Raw genomic sequence first — 22551 nt, 5'->3', positions numbered from 1 at the left:
AAACAATCTTTTTTATTTAAAAACCCACCTCAAAATTCAGTTCTGGGTTTAGTTTCTGTTTAAAAATAAGCAAACATTTAAAAGCATCAAATGTTATTCGTCTACAATTCATCTTGTTATGAACGATTTTTTAGTTCATGGAGGGGACATAAACCCATTACATAAGTCAGGCACAGGACAGTGGCCAAGGGGCCAGAAATCAGGGCACATCTGTGTTCTCAGGCAACAGTTAGAGGTCTGAAGTGGGATGGGGGAACGTGACTCAGCTGTAGGCTCTCTGATCTCTATGCCCCCTCCAAAAACTGTTAGTAAGTCTCAAATCAGTACATAACAGATTGTATGTAACGTACTTAAAACCCAATCAAACCAACAACTATATCTGCTTTCTAAATTACATTGCAAAGCCAAGACAGATAAATTATAGCCTCACTATATATAATGTGTGATCTTGATATCCATGTCACAGGACCATGTTATAGGTGAGAAAGAATCATATGATACCTCTGGTGGTTTCAGAAATCTAGTTGGAAGAAGTCCATGGCTATAAGATTTCACATTATAGCAAGGCTCCACTATTTCTTGAATTGGGACAGTGAATATAAATCACAGTACAAAATCGTTAATTTTTTTTTTTACTGGAAAAGCAATAGGTGCTACATATGAGAATCACTTATATAACATCTATTTAAAAAAACAACGCAGATATAAAACATTAATTGCATAGGGATTTAAATAGGATAAGGCCAAGAAGAATATTAAGTAAAGTTTTTTTAAAAACCATAGAAAGGGCACTATGGTGTCAAAAGACAGAATTTCATTCTTAGAGCAATAAATCTGCATGACTGTCTAATTAAAAGTCACAGTATGTTGCTATAACTAACAGTGAATATCAACTGTGTCATTAATTCCAAACTGGAAACCAACAACGTTAGAGGATTAACAAGAACACAACTAAAGCTCGTTGTATAAACCTGATCAGTGTATTAGCACATCAGTGCCTGGTACGTACCTGATTAGCTGTATAATCTACACTTTGCAAATAGCGTAAATTTTAATACATGGTAACAAGTGTGAGAGCACATCCTCACCGCATGCCATCAGTGATTTACACGCTTACTTGATAGTGTCATTATTCACTCTTTTCAAGGTGTAAGATCCCACCCGGCAGAATCTTCACTGAATGAACCCAAAACACTGTAATTAACAAACTATAACAAGGTTCCACCATTGAAAACTAAATGTCCACGAACCAGGGAACTAAGTCCTGACGCCAGTATGGACACGATGTTCAGCACTTTGAAAGGCAGTGAATGATGAGTCCAACTCCACTCTGTATTTTAAGCTAACGATCACCCCGTGAAGTTTCAGGTAGAATGGCAGACTGCGAACGTGCTTCTCATGCCACGTTGTCATCCTGCAGGTCAGAGAGTGATTTCTCAATGGGAAAGTAGCTTAGTTTACTCAGCATCGTTCTTGAGGAAAAAACAAGAACTCCCAATAGAATCGTGTTAAGGTCCATTTGGGAATACCCAAACCAACGCTTCAGATGAAAAAGTGCATAAATACAGTAATACTACAAGTGTGTTAACTACAGAACAAATGTTTCTCTGGGAACCAAACAATAGTATTTTCCCACATTATTTACATGTGATGAATTGTTCCGATACCACAAAGCACCATTTACAGTCTTGACAGCTTGATGAAGCCTGAAAGGTCCTCCGACTCTGACTCTACTTAGTTGAGGATCTACCTAGAGTAGAAGGGTCAAGTTATCTCGGGTCAAGCAGGATTTCTCTTTACAGTTCAGTCCTCTTTCGTTCAGACACGTTAAAGCAGTCTTTTCATTTCACATTCTTGGCTGGTGTTTCAGATTCTGTGGATTGCCTCCCATCGGTCCAGGCTTCCCGGGTGCTTTTCAGAGCGAGGGTCTTCTGTTGGTCAACCACCACATAGTCCACTCTCTCATCGGCTACGCTGCTGCCTGAGCCGCTGCTCTTTTGCTAAAAAGCAAAGGAAAAAAATCCCATAAGTTCCCGCAGAAGGTGTGCTTCTGCGTGAACTCCAGTCTTAAAACATGAGCATATGCACGCTGTGAATAACTTCTGAAATTCTACTGGTTCACCAAAAAATAACACAAACGACTGCAACTTAATGATGCGATCACTATCCTAACTGTACTCTGCTTTTCCACTAATTTTAGAATTCTTATATTTAAGAATTAGGGACTTCCCTCGTGATCCAGTGGCTCAGACTCTGTGCTGCTAATGCAGGAAAGTGTAAATAAACAATGTCTGTATAATAAGAATGTGTGTGTGTGTTAGTCGCTATGTCCGACTCTCTGCGACCCCATGGACTGCAGCCCCCCAGGCTCCCCTGTTCATGGAATTCTCCAGGTAAGGATACTGGAGTGGGTTGCCATTTCCTCCTCCATGATATCATAAGAATACAACTAATAATAACATCTAATTTGTGAGTATAACAACACCAACAAAAAACTTAAAACTTTTGGACAAAGTCAGTAAGGGAGTAATTTGGGTAAACTAACATTGGAAAGAGTGAAGACCATGATTAACTGTGGAACTTCAGAATTTTTTAAGCAAACATTTTAATGATAATCCCTAAGACAGTATAAAATATGTAACTTCCATGCCATTAGACATGAAAAAATAAATTAATCTGCATAACTGTTGTTTGTGATTTATAAAAAGGCATTAAGTAATAGAGTTTTCTAAACTTAAATTAAACATATTAATAGAATTCCCTCAAAGGAGACAGATCTTCAGGTTTCATACATGAGCTAAGTACATTTATAGAAAGAGGTTTCACTTACCTTACGTGGTGGTGTGGATTTCCCAGAATCTAAATCTAGATCTAGGTATTCCACTTGTTTGTCTCCTTTGGGCTTGATCATCGGGCTGTTTCCTCCATCAAGACTACTACTGCCAAAAAGATTCTGAAAGTACAATACAGTAAAGTGAACGGTCAAACATTCATGAGACATACTGCTCTTTACCTTGTCTGCCATCTATATAAGCCTAAATATTAATTTTAGGAGAATATAGCTTGAAGAAATGTCTCCACAGAGAATAGTATTTTAGGATGGGGAAAGATAAGTAATATTTTATTTATTTATTTTTTTGATAAGTAATATTTTAAAAATTGATTAAAACATAGCTTTGGGACTTCCCTGGTGGTCCGGTGGTTGGGAGTCTGCCTGCCAATGCAGGGGACATGGGTTTGATCCCTGGTCTGGGAGGATTCCACGATGCCCTGGGGCAATTAAGCCCAGGCATTGCAGCTACCGAGCCCGTGTAGCTGAAGCCCATGCTGCACAATAAGAGAAGCCGCCACAATGAGAAGCCCATGCACGGCAACTAGAGAGCCCACATGCAGAGCGAGGGCCCAGTGCAGCCAAAAATACATTGTAAGAACAACAACAACCAAAAAAAAAAAAAAGCTTAGGTAAGCGAGCTAAAAATAATTTGAAGAGTAAAACTTGGTTCTGACTAAGACTGGGACGTCAAGCTATAGTTAGTTGGAATAGTTCTACCTCAATACTATCTGAACTCAATTACATTCTTTAACTATAGGATCCTTATAGTCCATGTTTTCTGATTAATTTTTTTGTTTGTTTTTAGGGATTGACCAAGATGGTGGAAAGGACCTAAGCTCACATCTTCTTAAATTAAACTTTTCTCTTAAAGTTCTACATTTAAAGGCTTTCATGATAAAATATGGTAACTAAACGCTATGAATACTGAGTCTATTGGCAAAGACTATTTTTCAACCGTCTGGAATTTTTACCAGTTGTTTCCGTCTTCTCTTAGCCACATCTTTCTGTCCCTAACAGAGGCTGTACAATAGAAGGACTACTGTCTAAGAAAAGAAAAAGAAAAAAGGAAGGCAGAGGAAGCAGTGAAGAACCAGAACAAAAAAGCCTGAGGCAGAAAAGTGAAGAAAAGAAATAGGTTATTAGGAACATGACGATCAATGCTAAATAAAAAGGAAAGGATGATGTGAATTTATATCCCTGCATACACCCTCTACTCTGATTATGACAGTCTTCAAACATGCTCCAATAAATGATTTGTTCCCAGGCCTTGCTGCTTTTAATCTTAACTAAGAAGGTTCCTGACTTCTCCTAGGTGACGCTACGTGCTTACTAGGGGCTTTCACCTTGTACCCTCTACCACATAGATACTATTGTTCACACGTTAGCTCATACTTTTGGAGAAAACCATAACGATGTAATCGACTTGACAATTTTATACTTGTTTGAATGAACAACACAATTGGAAAGCTGCATAAATCTGCTTCTGTTGATTCTTTCATACTGCTACTCCATTTCTTTTGGGTTAAACAGAGTAAAACGTGATTTAGGGAAAGGATGATTGCTAGGAAAACACTGCGTTTATTCACTCACGTGTAAACGGAGCTGCTGACAGCCTGCGTGAAACGTTTTTATGAATCAGGAAAAGGTGCTCCTTTCTGGGGCAACAAAGTTCTGCCCCAGGACCCACGGCCTAGGGCGCAGGCCACCGTCTGGGTTGCATGTACTCGAATGCAGTGTGTGTGTGTGCTTGGCTGTATCTACTACATACTGCGCACGGCAGGTGTATGCAGTAGACAATCTGCATTACTGCATGTGATGGACCTAACTGCAGGAGGAGGTTTTTAAACCAAATCCATCAACTACTGCCAATAAAACATTAAAAAAGCACTGGCAGTAACACGCAGGGCACAAAAAATGCAAGCAAATATTACTGCTCAGTTAGTATAAATAGCTACTCTTCCCCCCAACCCTGCCTTTATCTGATTCATGAAAAACTGAAATTTTTTTCTCTAAATGACTCCATATCTCATGCTCATATAAAAAACCAAGCTGGACTGCGTGTGGGAGTATGTGAAATTTTGTATTCAAATGCAACGACAGAGCTCATACCTGGAATTTCCCTAACTGAAAACATACAGAATTATTCACAGCGTTGCAGGCTATGAACAGAACCCTTGAGTTCATGTGATGTGCACATTTAATCTAAGTAAGTTGTCCCTAAACTGAAGTTCTCAGGATTGCTGGTTAAAATATAGTCTAATAATTAATAGAACTGGAATTTTTTTCATCCTTAAGTATTGTTAAAATCTATGTGCCGACAAAAAAGTCTGTTTGCTCTCTAATCTCAGCCGGGAACAGCCTGTGTCTGCCTTCTAGTTTTTAACACAGTGTTTTCCCAAAAGAGTTTAGAAAAACCCTAAGATTCTAGGAGTTATTGTGAAGTGTTCTGTGAATTAAAAGAAAAAAAAAAATATTTGGGACTTCCCTGGTGGTCCAGTGGTTAAGACTGCACTTCCACTGCAGGGAGCAAGCGTTTGGTTCCTTAGTCAGGGAACTAAGATCCCGCATGCCCTGTGTCATGGCCAAAAAAAAGTAAAACACAGTAGTGCTTTGTTTTTCTAAAATTCTTGAAAAAAATATATACAAATATTAAACATATTTTTGTTACTGTTACACACAATATATATGTCTTTAGAAATGATGTACCATAACTTGAATTTCAGGTGCTTAATTCAGTGAATTTCATAACTTAATTTTCAACCCTTAATGAACATTAAGGGTTCATTTCATGAATGCTTGATTTTAGACCTTTGTGTAAATGAATACATAAAGCACCCTGAGCACCCTGATGTGAGTCTGGAGAAATGCGTTATAAAATGCTTCCAGTATAAAGCATTTTCTTGAATGGTTTCAAACATCAAGTACATATGAAAAGAAATATAACTGAAAAACTTATCATTTTTATCTAACTTATATCTACTTTATAGATGTAGTATTACACTCTGACTCTATATTGGTTTTAGACTTTATGATCTGCTTTTCAAAAGCATTTTTAAAACTCTCCTTAACTTCTTATTCAAATTCCTCATTCTCTAGTATGGAATTAATTAAAATATATTACAGAGCAAAAAAAAAAAACAGTTGTCCTTTTTCCTGAAGTAAATAAAGAAAGGTGGATGGGTAACATGTATGAACTGGAAGAAAGGTTGAGCGCGAACGACTCAGAAGGGCTGCTGAGGAAGAGAGATGTTAGGAGAAGACGCTACTTACGGAGTCTTCACTGGATAGGTTGGGGTTCATGGGAACGTAATTCTCTTCACTGTCATGCGAGTCGCTGCTTGAAGTTGTGCTGTGCACAGAATCCGGCCGGGGAGACAGGGGGAACCTGGAGGAGCTGACAGCAGAGAGGGTCGTCACAAACACACAGCCTGACCCAGGTTTCTCAGCTCGTTTCCACAGCAAGAATAAGAGAGAGGGCATACTCTTCCCGGAAGTATTGAAGCTTGTAACCATTTACTACACATATTTATTACAGTACACTTTATTGCAGATGTTCAAACACACATCTAGTATTTATAGCTATTTGTAAACAGATATTAAAAAAAAAACATATTAAAAAAAAACTTTGAAAGGTTACTTTCCATTTATAGTTATTACAAAATATTGGCTATATTCTCCATGTTGTACAACACATTCTTGAGCCTATGCTACACCCAGTAGTTTGAACCTCCTACTCCCCTTTCCCTGTTGCTATCCCCCACCCTGCGGTAACCACTGGTTTATTCTCCACATCTGCAAGTCTGCTTCTGTAAAGGGATGCTGTGCTGTGCTAAGTCGCTTCAGCCATGTCCGACTCTTTGCGACCCTCTGGACTGTGGCTCCTCTGTCCATGGGATTCTCTAGGGCAAGAATACTGGAGTGGGTTGCCATGCCCTCCTCCAAGGGATCTTCCCAACTCAGGGATTGAACTCATATCTCCCCATAAAGGGATGTTTCTGGGCATTTAATAGCCTTGTGCAGAGCAAAAGAAAAAGAAAAAAAAGTATTGCTAGTGATATGGGGGATAAATAGAAAGTCACAGCTTTAAAAAGATTTAAGAATTCCTATTTTTAAAAAAACTTGTTCATACATATAAAATATGAACACGTCAACACAGGTTTGTAACTGTGTACATTCTTTTTATTTCCACATATTTAAATGAATCTTTATTAAATAATCCTCACAAGAAACTATCATAGTTTCCAGATCAGTAGTTCTCAGAAATTTCTAGCCTCATGAACCTTTCACACTCTTAAAAAATTGAGAACCCCAAGGAACTTTTGTTTATAGGGTGTTATTTATTGATATTCACCATGTTACAAGTAATAGAAAAAAAATTAAACACAAGCATACACAAAGGCATACTCTATTTAGCTGTCACAACGGTATCACCCAATATTAGCCACCTCTGGAAAACTTCAGTGTACACTCATGACAGAAGGAGAGTGGAAAAGCAGATGACATCTTGGTATATTAATGAAAATAGTTTTGACTTCACAGAAACCCAAAAGTGGGGGGGGGGGTTCCCCAGACCATCCTTTGGGAACCACTGTTTTAGGTACTTTCCATTACAAAGAACAATTGAGCTATGAATTTTATACAAAGACTTACTCTCGAGCAAAACTCCTAGTGATGGGAGATCTAACTGGGGCTTGTAATTCTTCCCATTCTGGCAAAGGTTTTATTTCTAAAGGTGCTGGCTTGACTGAAACAAGAGAGAGAAAATGAGATTTTAGTACACAGAAATTTGGAAAACATGACCTTCTGTCTATACCTCTACTACAGCCAGAGTACACCTAGAGCTGGCTAGTTTTCACATGAAAAGAAGCTCACAGATGTTATGTGATTTCTCCAAGGTTACACAGCTAAAACATTAGTGACAAAAGCTAAATTAGATAATTTCCTGACTGTTTACTGAAAGTCTAAATAAAGCTCTATTATTACATGTTGGTTCTTAATTGCAGTAAATATTTTATGACTATAAACTTAATGAGAACAAGAAAGAGTAATGTGGCACAATTCCTTCATAGTTATTTGATTTATAATTTTCATTATTTCCTTATTTTATTTTTCCTACTAATGTTATATCGTCAAACACAGAGGTTTAATTTTCTATGTAAAAATGTTCTTCATTATCCACACTGAAGTATGAGCTGTGCAACTTTACATACAAAATGATGTTTCGAAAGCAATAAACACAACACTTTGCTAAAACCAAAAACTGAAAAAGGAATCAATGATTAAAGTTTTGAAATTAATTTGAAATTAAGTCTGGAAGCAAATAAAACAAAGCAATAATTACATCTTTATACTCAAACTCAGATCTGAGAAAGGCCGTAAAATTAAACAACTACCTCAAATTTTTAGCTTCCTTTAACCAACAATGTCCTCTATTAAGTAAAAATAAATGCTAATATTCTTATTAGCTTTATTTGTAAGAGGTCTTCACTAACTTACCTCATTATTGCAATCAATTACTGCAAGAATTAACTACTCTGCTAGTATATACCACAGAGCTCTTTGCCCTCAAAGTAAGACTCAGATTCCAGGAATTCAGAAGAACTATAACAATATTATCTGTTAATATTCATTATAATTTAGGAGACTATTTAAACATAATTAGGTAAACATTTTATAGTTAAGATTTCATTTTTTTCTCAGTATCCCTCCTCCAGCCTTTGTCCATATGTATGTACTTTGAAATGCCAAGTTATAATTACCTTCAAACTATAAAATAGGTAGCCATTTTACAGGATCATGTAGATTCAATGAGGCTTATGCCACAGCATTCTTGTCAACTCAAATACAAAAAAATTCAATGTGCTTTTCTGAAGGCTACACTGGTTTCAGTTCGAGTTAAAATAATTTTGTTCATCTATGCTCTTAAGATGGACATGTACAGAATACTGTGCTTACTGAAAGCATTTCTTTCACTCTGATGTTTCACTTTTTTAAAGCCCAAAGACAAATAGCAGTTTAGCTGTCAAATTCTAAGTAATGGCATAAAATAGTGAATCCATGGAAATGATTGTATATTGTCTCAGAACAGAATATATACATTATACATAAATACAGGAGGCGGTTGGAACTCACTAGCAGTTCACAAGCTTAAAGAAATCACTGTACTGATGTCTAAAAGGTTAAAAGAATAATGCGAAAGGACAAGACTGAACATCATACATGATCAAATATTTAACATGCTGCTGTTAATGGCATAACAAATAGACTCATTGTATATTATGGGAAGCATTCACTTTAGAAAGTATATGCTGGTAAGTTTTATTTCCAACAGTAATAGAATTTAAGACTCTTTTTTACTTTTAAAGGAAAAAAAAATCACAGAATAAATAAATTCCCAACACCCCATCCAGCATGCGGTGCTAAAGTACATACCCTTTCTTCTTGTAGCAAAGTCACCTATGGTTTGTGAATCAGTTCGCTCTAAACCATGGGGTTTGGGTCTTAAAATTTTAGGACTTTGACCTAATTGGTAAAAAGAAGACTCTCTTAATATAATGTTATTTTTTTAATTGGAAAAAAAAATGGATTCTGTAAAAAAGCAACAGAGCCCTGAGCAGAAACATTACATCTCAAAAGCATCAGCAAAGTTTGTTTGTGCAGACTATTTCAGTCTTGCTACTGCATATCATTCATGCTTAAAACCACAGGAACCAGAAAGTTGCATGCAACAATGTCATAAGCAAAATGTTATAAAAGATGGTAGGGTTTTAGTGACATAACCACCTAGTTAGTTGTTATCTTTATTTGGAGGAATGGAGGAAAAATATGTGCCATGTTAGTTTTTCTTCTAACATGTCTTTGAAAACTGGATCGAAGAAAAAAATGATAAAACCGCACAGTGAGGCAGCAAGTGCATCTTTTCTTTGAAGTCTGGTGTCTCATACGAAAGTACCAAGGCCTACTTTCTTAATTTGATGGAAGTGTTCTAAAAACCTTAAGCTGACTACTCCCCCATCTCCTAAAAGCACCCTTCTAGAGAAGCAACGCTATAATGTCTGCAAATCCAAAGTCAAAATCAAGACCAGCCTTCCTTTCTCCTGGATACTCAGTGGCTCCCTGGGATGCCGTTTTGTAAGGATTAGATGTCTAGATTCCGGAACTGCTGATTACCTGATTTAATGTGAGAATTGTGTTTTTTTGGTTTTTTAGTCATGCAGCTTGCAGTTCCCCAACCAGGGACTGAATCTACACCCTTGGTGGCGAGGGCACACAGTCCTAACCACTGGATCACCAGCAAATTCCCAAGTTTTAATTTGAGAATTGGTGAGCATAAATTCAGTCGCTATCTCCCTGCCCCCCGCTCCCCCATTTAATCTCTGCCATGTACAAGTGCTGCTGAAAAGCCTTGTGAAAAGTACAGGCTTACCACCCAGCAAGTGGGCTCATGGTTTTCCCACTGAAATTCAGCCTGGAGATGCGGGGTAGCAATGTCATTTCAATCAGGATTTAAACTACTTTATTCTCAATGACACCAAATTCTCTTTTTTTCTTGGCATTTACAAAACTGAGTTGACATTTATTATATTAGATGGCAAAATTAGTTTGCTGATTCAACACTGATAGCTAGCACCTCACTGACCGAAATCTACAAATTTTTGAAAATATGATTTTCTAGCTTATAAAACAGGAAAATTCCCTAATTCACAGGTACTCTCAAAGGTACTCTTTAGTTGTCTTCATAGAAGAATACTTTATTAAGTGAATTTTTTTTTACAGAGCATTTATAAAATTTACATGTATTTTCTACTCCATGCAACAATCCAGGTTGATTTTAAGACAAATGTCTAAAGGTGAAAATGTCCTGAATTGAACCTAGTCACTTAGGCATTTTGGTAGCTTCATTTCTTTGTATTTCTATTGCCTGGCTCAATCTGACATTTACATTCCAGACAGAAATCCAAGTGTTAGTCTCTCAGTCATCTCCCACTCTTTGTGACCTCATGGACTCTAGCCTGCCAGGCTCCTCTGTCCATGGGATTTTCCAGGCAAGAATCCTGCAGTGGGTTGCCATTCCCTTCTCCAGGGGATCTTCTTCCCAACTCAGGAATTAAACCCTCATCTCCTGCACTGGCAGGCAGACTGAAATGAAAATGAAAGTGATACTCAAATGATGGCTCAATATGATTGGGTTCATTCAGGTTCTGAACCTTCTGACCAACCCAATACTTATGAGGAGAGAAAGGAGAAAAATCCAAAGTATATGTACTCTCCTCTCTGCCTGGAGCCAAACATTTATTTGAATGTTTCTCTGATTACTTAAGTAAAAATAAAGAGTAAGAAATAAGAATACCAAAGTAAAGGCAAAAGAATGAACCAACTTTGAGGATACACTATTCTCAAATTCTGAGGGTTAACAATGACTCATCTGAGCCTCAGCCTTTAAATCCAAGGCAATCAGAAGTGGGCTTTAGCTAGATTAGTTTTGAACAAAGAAAGTGAACTGACACATTTTGTTTAGCAAACAGTATGGACTACTGGTGAAATCCCCATTGCACCATTTCTAATCTAACCCTTATAGATTAGAACAATCTCATCCAGGATTGTCAATCTCTGGATTGTGTGATCGGCCACCTCATTGGTAACACAACTTGGTAAATCTTAACTTCTGATTCATATCTACTCCAGGATCCTTATCTGCATATTGACAAAGCCACCCCCACATGGAGGTTCTGCAGGCTTTCACACTACATGTTCAAAAATGGAATTTAACTTCTCCAACCCAGCACGCATCTGCTTTGCTTCCTCTCTCTTCACTTGCTGAGGCAGATCTCTTAGGAGTTACTATAGATTTCACTTTCTCTCTAATCTCCCTATATCAATTTTAATTTCTATTTACAGTGACGATAGTTTGTTTTCATGCAGCCAAGAAAATGACAAAATCTGAAGTCTGAAGCTCTTCCTTCCATTTTTAATGTGCACTTTATTTACTTACCTGGTTTGTTTTTCAGAAAATGATGAACTCACATCGTATGGCTAAATGACCTTCATCTATACTTCAAGTGCCCTCCAAGCTTGTAAAAAAAAATCATTCTAGGTCCCTGACTGGAGGCAGCAATGAGAACCACAAAAAGGACTTTTGTTAATGCCTTTCTGTCTGATCATCTCTAAAGTAAGGCTTCTAGAACCCTGGGTATTGAAAACCTGGCAAAGCACTCTTTAAAGAAGACACTGAAGCAGCAGTATGATTGTATAACATTGTACATTAAAAAAATACCATTTTCCCCCATCATAGCCTTAAATCTTAGAATCAACTTTCTAGAGGCTAATCTGAGTATGTTACTCGCCTCCCTAAAACCTTTCAGTTGCATTCTCAGAATAAAGCCCGAACTCATTAGCATGGACTATTAGAGCCCCCAGGAGCCAGCACCTGCCAGGCCTTTGGCATTCCTTCCTGCATTCTTAACTTCCTCCCTCCCACCCAAGCCAGTCCTATGTTCCCCCTGGTACGCTGCTGATTCTAACTAGAAGATCGTCTATCATCATTTAATTGCCATTCATCCTCTCAGACTTTCCTCGGAGGAGGGAGCTAACAGTGCCAAGAGCTTACCTCAACCACAGTGCCTTTCTGTGCTAATTATGATAATGTGTTTACTCTTCTACCTCCTCCAGTAAACTGGGAGCTTCTAAATTACCCTTTCTTCCTTCTGCTTCAAGACCTCAGACCTATCAGAAGGTATAGTCTGTCACTGGGAGACCCTTCAATCTGTTCTGATGAACTGTTGATCTCTTAAAGCTTAATCTGATAGTGGAGTTTAATCTGATCAATGTTATAAATTTGTGTTTGTCCTGGAAGAGGAAAAAAACAAAAAACAACTGAATGTTGTTTTATAAGTGGATCATTCCAAATATGGCCAAGGCAGTCAGTCATACGAGGTGTCAAGCTTCAAAGAAGCAAATGCAATACTTTTTGAAAAGTCCACACACGATTAAGTATTATTTTATTTTAAATTGCTTTTTATTAATTTTTTTTCATTGCACTGCAGGGTATGCAGGATATTAGTTCCCCAACCAGGGATCAAACCTGTGTCCCTTGCATTAGGAGCAAGGAGTCTTCACCACTGGACTCCCAGAGAAAACTCAAGTATTATTTTTACTTACCTAGATTCAACTCAAACTGGAAAACTTATTTTCTCTATCATTATAGGTTTAACTTAGCCTGTTTACTCATCTGAAGTTTCAAAGATGATGCTACTATTTCCAGTAGGCATCTCAAAAACCAAGAAAGAAGAAAAATAATTCATAATATTATTAGTCTCTGTTAATTCCAAGAAGTAACCAAGGTAGCACACTGAAAAACTTTTACACTTGTTTGAATGGTCTTATACAAAGGGGACTATAATTGTGGCAATTATACTGGAGAGCATTAGTTGCTCAGTTGTGTCCAACTTTTTTGGGACCCCATAAACTGTAGCCTGCCAGGCTCCTCTGTCCATGGGATTTCCCAGGCAAGAATACTGGAGTGGGTTGCCATTTCCTCCTCCAGAGGATCTTCCCAACCCAGAGATCGATCTTGGGTCTCCTGCATTGCAGATGGAGATGCATTTACCTGCTGAGGCATCATAATGGAAGGTCAGGAAAAGGAAAAAAAGCCCAAAGGCAGAGGCTGTGCTGTAAATATGCCCTCTATACTCATGTCCTCTAAACTGTAACCATCAATCCACAAACCTGACTTGAGTCAAACCTTAATACTTGCTTATATTTACTGGTGTCATTCATTTATCCATCTTTCAAATATGTATTATAGTACAAACACCATCCTTAAAAAAGCATGTTAATTTTTAACAACATTCAAAAAACTTCTTTAGAAGCTCCCTTGAAAAAAATATTATCTAAGATACCACTGTGCCAAAAGGATCTACCTAGGGAAGCTGCTCAATACGTCTTCTGGGTGCTTCCTACACCAAAGTGAAGATCCAGCCAGACATGAAGATACTTTAACCAAACTTATGTCCAGAAACACCAGAAATAACCTCACACCGCTTTTGTGAAAAACCAGTACAACTAGTGGTCAGAACTACTGTAGAAAGCCACAAATGGGCAAAGCCAAACGAAACAAAATAAAAAGACAGCATATCTGAGGCTTGAACAGCTGCTATTAATATATCATGTCAGAACGCGACTGAATGAGCCTAGTGAAGTGCAGGGATGAAAGCTGGTAGGTTTATGTAAGGACTTATTTTAAGAGAAATCACAATATTTCACAGCAATTTCCCCAACTTTACAAAATTGCTTTTCCATTAAAATACGAAAGTTCCAATTGAAGCAATCAAAACAGAATTTGTCCTGCATTTCCAATGACTCCTCTGCTTTCCTAATATTTAATACAATACATGTAAATGATGATTTTCTCCTCTATTAATACGTAAGGCATGGCTCAGAAAAACTATTGTTGTGACAGAAATAGTATGGGTGAAAATACAGCTACTACAGTTGGGTGATGGATAAAGGATCCATGAAGATACATTAAATGTAAGTGTTTAAAACACGTATTTCTGCAGCTTCAATTACTCGGAAATATTTGAAAACCTCATCTGTTAACTACAGATGAGTTAATTACAGCGGCTGCCATCTATAATTGGGGATATAAACAAGACTAGGATGTCACTCATCCACTGTAGACCCCTCCCAAAAACACAGTCACGGAAACTGGTTATATTGGGTGTTGAATTGGTTATATTGAGTTTTGAAACTAAGGAAGCTGTATTTTATAGAGCTAGGTTTGCTTATTATGAGGTTTAGTTAATAAGAGATACTAGAATAACGATTGAGTCACATATCTGATGTCACAAAATCTGAAATGAAAACAGACTCATGAGATACTATGCACAGTGAGAAAAATTTCAGGACAGTTTTATAGGTTAAGTTTTTTGTTTTTAAATGTATGCCAATTAACTTAAAAAAAAAGTATTTTAAAGTCTTTATTGAATTTGGTACAATATTGCTTCTGTTTTGATTCTTTTTTAGTCCTGAGGCATACGAAATCTTAGTTTCCCAACCAGGGATTGAACCCACACTCCTGCGTTGGAAAGTGAGGTCTTAACCACTGGACCAAGGAAATCTCTACAGTTTAAGATTTTAAGGATAAACTTTTCTCTAAGATCTGAATATTAAAACGTTTTTCTCAAATAGCTATTTCTAAAAAGTGAGTTGAAAACGTGTGCCCTGCAGGATTAAATACTTTCCCATGCTTCCTCTCATATATTAATTTTCAAAAGTAGAGCAGTGCTACAGAACAGCAAAACACAGTTTGTTTTTCTATTTGCATGCAGTATTTCCAGGTGGTACTAGTGGTAAAGAACCCTCCTGCCAATGCAGGACAGTTTTCCTGGATGGGGAGATCCCCTGGAGGAGGGCATGGCAATCCACTCCAATATTCTTGCCTGGACAATCCCATGGACAGAGGATCCTGGCGGACTGCAGTCTATGGGGTCTCAGAGTCAGAGATGACCAAAGTAACTTAGTACTGCATGTGCGCATTTACTAATTATCATGGAAACTTTTTGAGGTAAGCAAGGTAGATTTGTTATCCCCATTTTACAGGTGAGGAAACCAAGTCCCTGAGAGCCAAGGGACAAGGGACTTGACCAAGGCTCACAGCTGGGGACTGATGGAACTGGTACCCAAAAAACACTTCTTATTTTTTTTAAATTACTATGACTTTAGTAACCTCTTTACTGTTTTGCTAAACCTGTTCTCCTTTTTTTCTTATTTTCTTTGTCAAAAACTATGTGGAAATTTTATTCTGGGTGCTTTTTTAGTTCATTTGGTATCTAAGCAAGGATGCCAAATCAGCCATCTGACCCATGAGCTCAGGACTGTCTTTTAATAATTCAGCTTATTTGTTTTTCCTGCTGTGCCATGTAACTTGTGGGCTCTTAGTTACCCTACCAGAGATTGAACTCAGGCCTTCAACAGTGAAAGCACAGTGTACTAACCACAGGGCCACAAGGGAAGTCCCTCAGCTCATTTTTTAAAGACGAAACAGAATCTTTAAAAGTAACTAAGGAATCTACTTTGTTCTGTTCTAGAGTAGAGTCACCATAGGTTGGGTCACAGGACTAGGATAATCTCTCATGTACTAGAACATATAGTACTTTCACTACATACATAGGGAGGTATAATTATGCATACATGCAATACATATGATGTATAGTACACATGCCATATCATTATGCTCTGTACATAAAGTAATATACACCATAATGCATGCAGGGTCCATGAACTCTGTCAGACCTAGATGATACTAAAAGCGTATGTTTTTACGTATGTTTCACTATGATCCTGCAACTTTTCCATATCAATAGGAATCTTTTCTGATTCTGTGTTGTGCTTACCACATGGAACCATGAACCATGAAATACACTGGGAATTTTCAAGCTGTGCTCTCCTGAGCCAGAAGGGAGCAAAGCCCGAAGGACTAATGGCTCTGTCCCTCACCCAAACTACTCCACCTCCGTAGTTATGTAGGGACCTCAGCATATAAAACCGTTCCATCTGGTGTCAAAAGCTAGCGATCTGCTGCTCATGTGCAATAATTTAGAGGAAAACAAGAAAAGAATCGGTTGAGCGTTAAAATGAAGATCTCTTTCAGAGTTCAATAACACTTCCATCTTAATCCTTCCACTATCTGCAGGCGCAATTACAAATCTATCCATGCCCAAACATATGTTTGTTGTAGGCAAAGAATAAAATGACTAGTGATGTCTAAATAGATTTTAAAGCAAATGAAGACCAAGAGAAACAAGAAGAGAAGTTATCACATAAAGAGCCTGGGACGCTCACGCCCTTTCTAAACCAGCCAGCCCCGATCGTGGCCCTGCTGCCAGGGCCGTGTGGATGGCCAGGGGTGTGGCACACGACCGACGGACTGACCAGCTGTCTGATCGAAGATGGGCACTTGACCCAAAGGCGGCCCGCACGTGGGCTGGCCTCCAAATCCATAGTGTGGACAGACAAATGAGACCCATCCGACGGTGGCTGAGCAAGCTGGTAAGTCAATAATGAACAAGGCAATTTGCAGGGGACGTGGAAGCTGTGAGGGCCCATAAAAAGCAGCCACGGGGCAGCAACAAAGAAAACAGGAAAGAAGGGAAGAATGTGAGGGAGAAGCAAGGAGGATCAAAGACCTTCCAGAGGACAGAAATGCAGGGAAGGCAGGACAAAGCGACAGCCGCCGAGCACTGTCTCAGCTGCCACTCACTTTCTCTGTTCATTTACTTAACAGCAGAACAAAATAAAGCTCATTCTCTTGAAGATATATCGCACTCTCAGTCTCTATTTCCCACACCGGGAACTTAACTAGAATAACTATTAAAGATCCAAGGCCAGGTTAATGAGAAGTTCACACAAACATTAACATGCTTTTAAAAAATCTACATATAGCATATGAGACTTTTCAAATGTGCTGGATGCCCCAGAGATGGTGCCCCGCATCCCACCACCAACATACTAACTTATTTGGTTGCCAAGATTAAATCACACCAGCAGCATGCTGGTTTTAACCACTTGAATCCAAAATTTAAAAACGTGGGTATATATGACCATTTTGGCTGAAAAGTTTCTTTTACATCGAGTTCTTGACAAACCATGCCACCTTAGAATTTAATGTTACTTAAGAAGCCCAGGACAAAAGAACAGAAGAGAAGCATTTGCTTATACCCCAGCCAAGGCAGAATCATTTTTCAGAAGTTATTATACGAACAGAATACAAAGAGTATACAAGCAACCTTGCTGTTCTTAAAGAATGACGTCAAGTGCACTAATAATCTCAAGTCTGCTTTGATATCAAATACTCTGGAGAAGAGGTTACCAAAGGGAAGAAAAGACCATATTTAGCCTGTAAAAGTGTGTGGTATGGTCTGCAATATTCTGTTCTGTTGTTTCAAATAATTAAATTAGCTAGTACAGCTTAGAAATCAAAAGATAATATAAGTAGAACCCCCAACTTTGGACTTCTTTTGATAATCAGAATAGTTTCCTCTAGGAGCTATGTTAATTTCACAAGTTCACAAAGGGCTGCCGCCAGGCCTTTGTTACTCCATTTGGATGGAGCAAGGGCATTTCAGTTTTTCCTAACTATCTGACGCTGCTTGCCAATCCTGGTGAATGTTTTAGTTTGTAACCTCTGCTCTAGAGATAGGAGACTTAAAATCATACAGCATCAACACAGGACATAACAATTATTATTCTCTAAAAAGGAATACCACTACAACAAGTGGATGACTAAGGTAACGTGAAATACTTTTGAATTACTAGTCCTGATTCCGTTTTGGATTTAATGACAGTTAAATGCGGATCTAAACTGGCGACCCCTGCTCCTTTTGCCATGCCATACTCTCCTTACCTTTTCTGTCTGGTTTGAGGTTCCGATCCACAGGGGGTGGTTCACAGTCTGCAACAGGAACTGGCCTTCTGGGAGGGGTCTTGGGGCTGGACCTGAAGCCCATATGAGCGGGAGGAGGCACTTGCATTCCAAATGAAGAAAAGTCAAATGTCCCTGGAGTCATTGGAACATAATTTGCTTCCTGAATTGGTTCTGTGAAACTGCTGGAATGTTGTCGTGGTGGAGAGTTGGGATTCATGGGCACGTAATTTTCATCCAGTTCTTCACTTGATACACTTCCCGCTGTCAATATGTTTTTGATTTTCTAAAACACACAGGCATTTCTTTTAATAAGCAAGAACTGTTGTCAAACGGGAAAACATATTTGTAAGTCACGCCTATTCATGTGGATCTGAAGGGACTTTTATTTCAGGATCTCATTTAGTCTCCGGGCCCTACGTGTAAAGGTTTGGACAATGAAATACAATTGATGATGCCAAGGTCAATTATACTTACAAAATGGTTGTGGAAGCCTTCGAGTGAACTAGATCTATCACTTGGAAATGTTCGTGGAGTATCATAGCAGTCTTGAGAACTAGCATCTGAAACAGAGAACAAACTATCAATTTTCTCCCCATCTCTGCCAGTTCTCAGGGTAAGCAGGCATGACCTTCTCTCTCTCTTCTCAGGTATTCATGCTTCACACACATAAATTTTAAAGAGGATGCTCACAAAGAAAAATATCTTGAATTGAAACATTAAATAACTAGAAAATGCAGACACTTATAGGCTAACCAGTACTGGTATTTGATTATTGCACTGAGACAGGTTATCTAAAGATGGAAAAAGAAATACTTCTACTTCCTCATCTTTTGTACCCTTGGGTCCAACTGACACCTCACTAACTTATAACTACCTCAAGATACATTACAGCCACTTCGAGGACTAAGTTAGAAATTGGTACTGAATGGCTAGACAAGTATTGGTACAAGCACCATTCACAACACATCAGATCTTCATCTTCTTTAAAACAACTGGATAACTCTATCATGAAATCCAAAAGTGTCAGCAGCACATAGTTTTTAGGGTCTGTGCCTTTTAAACTTTTTTTTTTTTTTTTTAAATTTTCAGATCCCTAAGAACCTCAGAATCTAACTGAGATTCAATGGTACAGAAATTGGTAAAATGACTAGGGGTAAGGGGAGGGAAGATTATTAACAGCTTTAAAAATAAATAAAACCAAATAAAAAGCAGAATGACTTGATTGGAACTGAGTACCAACTGGCAGACACAGTGTAAAAACTGTTATCTGGGAAGGAAACCAACAGAGCCCTGAGTACCACCTGGTAGACACAGTGTAAAAACTGTTGATCAGGGAAGCAAGGAAACAAAGCCAAACAGATGTAACACAGCAGTGGCCGTACCAGGACACAAATACAGGAAAGGGCATGACCTGGCAAGGCTTTGTGGCTGGTCCATTTCCTGTTCCTCTGCCCCACGGGTCTGCTCACCCAGGATACAGAGAAAGGGGGAAAGAGGGCTGCAGGCTTCCTGAAGCCTAAAATATTACTAAGGCCATACTTCTTCAGGGATGTAAAACTCCTCCTCTTCTTCCCTTACAGCAAAACACGCATAGAGGCACATGCCGAACACACAAACATACTTTCCAGGATTTACTGAGACTCTGACACCTTTGGTATCTCAGTAGATACCTGCAGCACTGAAGGAAAAAGGGACTGTCTTTTAACATCACACTTTGCTTCCAAGAACAAAAAGAGGTTTTGGGGACTTCTCTGGTGGTCCAGTGATTAAGGCTCCCGGCTTCCAGTGCCTGGGTCACAGGTTCGACCCCTGGTGGGGGAACTAAGATCCCACCTGCCACAAAGTGCAGCAAAAAAAATTAAAAATAAATAAGTAAAACAAATAAAACATCTTGGGGGAAAAAACACAAAACAAAACAAAAACTGCAGGAGAAAATGTTAAAAAAAAAAAGAGAGAGAGATTTTCTACCATTAACCTCTAACCCAGCACAAGCCAATGGGCGCTGACCTTTTCGCAATTTGTTCAGATCCACAGTGGAAATTGTATTGCTACGTGAGGGCGGCAGCCCGGCTGTTGGGATACAGTAACTGCTGTCAGTGTCCGAGGCCGTGCGTGTGATGCTACACGTGTCCACAGGAGATCGGTCATGAGCCGGATGCGGTTTCGGTGGCCGAGGTGGAGGAATATCTGGAATAGTGTCTAGCTTTGACGTCTGCCCCAAGGTGCCTTCTGGAAATGTTCGTGGAATCTGGTAAGTATTACCAGGTGTTGGAGGAATGTCATAACTAATAGATACATGCCTCATTTGAGGCTCCACGCTCGAGGTCCCAGACGGGGTGTTAAAAACATACAGTTCTCCATCTGCTTCGGTACTCGATGGAGACACCTTTGGTAAAACGTCGTGGGAGTAACTGCGGGGCAGGTTGTAAAGGCTGCAGTCTACGGAGAGGGATGCAGCGCGAGACGGTGGAGAGTCGTACATCATGTGCTGCTGGAAAAAGCCGTTCACTCCATGTTTGCTCTGGGAGGAAGCGGGGTTTTTATGAGAAGGGACGTTATCATTGCAGTCGGTTTCCGAAGAGGTGGATTTTGCAGAATCAGCGTGCGTTCTAAATAAAAATGGTTAATGACAGAAGAGAAAACATGGTGAAGACCTAGGACTACATTTTAGTAAATATACTTCTAGCTTAGCAATCAAAACCCATGGCTTTTTCTCATTCGATTTTTTGGTGTATGTGATCCATCCAATTGGAAGCACGAATGTTCCTGAGTCTTTTAAGATTATGCACCAGATAACAATACCGCCACCACAAAACCAAAAGCATTCTCCCTAATTCCTGTTCTGTACCTTCCCACACCCTCAACTCCACCTATGAATTCCACACATAAAACCACAATTCCTGAAGCACTGGAATTAGAAAGGTACAAAACTCAGAGGAAGGTAAATGATTAAGACACTGGGAAAAGCATTTCCTCTGAAAAGCATGCAAAAACTTCATACCAATAGTTTATCAAGGTGATCCTTAGCTCTTTAGCTCCCCTGTGGCACTCTGTTGTCAAACCTAACGATGACCTGGTATTGAATGAATTCAGTGTGATCTACAAGGTGTCAACGCAATAGGTTCTGTGTATCTTCCTTTCTACTAATTTTCTTTAACAGATATTTAGCCAATGTCATAGGATCAAAGGATCAAAATACAAGCCATGGGGTTAGCCAATTTCAAACAATAATTCACCTTAAGAAATTTCATTAGAGTGTCTTTTATACTTTGGGCGCATTTTCAGTCTCTGTATTTTGTGGTATCACAAAATTTGGGAGTAAGTCAAAATGCTACCAATACCAGGGTGTTTGTCCTTCCTTAATGCTAAACTAGATACCTTAACTACCTGTGTGTGTTGTTCAAAGTCCTGGAGGAACTTAAACTCAGTATTTAAAAAATAGTAACTTGTGATAGTTCTTTTCAAGGGCATATCTTCCTGACATCTTGGTAACATCTGGCATGGGGTATTGCATTTATTCACTGAAACTCTCCCCTCTCGCCCAGTATCACAGGAACTTGACTGCAATATCCTGACTTTCCTTCTTCCTCACTGATTATGCCCTTGTTTCACTGATCAACCCTTTCTTCCTATATGTCCACCTGGAAGTGGCTATCAGGAAATAGTCCTCTAAGTCTTTACCGCACACACCATTAAGAAATCCTCCTTTCCTGTAACTTCATCTCTACTGAATGCTGACGACTCCCATCTTCTCACCAAACTCTGAGTCCCATATCTGCAAACGGTTCAAATTTATTTCCACTTGCTTATCCCAGAGTTCCCTTGCTCATGTGTACATCAAACTCAACTTACTTCTCAAATTGGTGGCCCCTTCTGACTTGCCTTGACAAGAAACGTCTTTATCTGAATTGTCTAAATTTGGAACCCCATCAGCTTTGATTCATTCTCTCTGATCACCACCATCGCTTGGGCACAAAGTCCTTCTTTCTACCCAAGTTATCTATTCCCCTTCTCTGTTCCCACTGTCACCACCCAAGTTCACGTCTGGGTCTCTGCTGAAATCTCCAACACTGGACCTTCCTCAGTAAACGTCTTTCCTCTAGTTTCTCCCTCTTCCAATGTGTCCATGGTACCATCCACAGGACCAAGACTGTTGGAAGGTCAATATTTTCAAAACCTGGTTTTCATGTCACTCATCTAACTCAGAGAAAATCCTGTTAAGAGTTCCTACAGTCTACGGGAACTACAAAAAGCCTACAAACTACTCTACTTGGCACTGAGGCTACTATTAATA

The 22551-nt window shown here is 38.9% G+C and overlaps 1 protein-coding gene across 7 annotated transcripts in view; it reads right to left on the bottom strand.

Moving 5' to 3' along the window:
- GAB1 (GRB2-associated binding protein 1) overlaps positions 1-22551 on the bottom strand; it is a 128069-nt gene continuing 105518 nt past the window's right edge. For 5 of the 7 annotated variants that reach the window (XM_010854717.1, XM_010854718.1, XM_010854722.1 and 2 more), the window contains 8 exons: positions 20265-20866; positions 18732-18817; positions 18237-18540; positions 9266-9355; positions 7484-7577; positions 6104-6227; positions 2831-2953; positions 1-2000 (listed from right to left, as the gene is read on the bottom strand). In XM_010854717.1, the coding sequence (XP_010853019.1) occupies positions 1842-2000; positions 2831-2953; positions 6104-6227; positions 7484-7577; positions 9266-9355; positions 18237-18540; positions 18732-18817; positions 20265-20866 (1582 nt within the window). In that variant the 3' untranslated portion in view covers positions 1-1841. The remainder of the gene's footprint in view (positions 2001-2830; positions 2954-6103; positions 6228-7483; positions 7578-9265; positions 9356-18236; positions 18541-18731; positions 18818-20264; positions 20867-22551) is intronic. The other 2 variants (XM_010854719.1, XM_010854720.1) reach the window with 1 other exon arrangement.

This window comes from Bison bison, unplaced genomic scaffold (assembly GCF_000754665.1).
Source record: "Bison bison bison isolate TAMUID 2011002044 unplaced genomic scaffold, Bison_UMD1.0 scf7180017864348, whole genome shotgun sequence".
Classification (NCBI taxonomy): Eukaryota; Metazoa; Chordata; class Mammalia; order Artiodactyla; family Bovidae; genus Bison; species Bison bison.
This window is presented reverse-complemented; position numbering and strand designations above follow the sequence as displayed.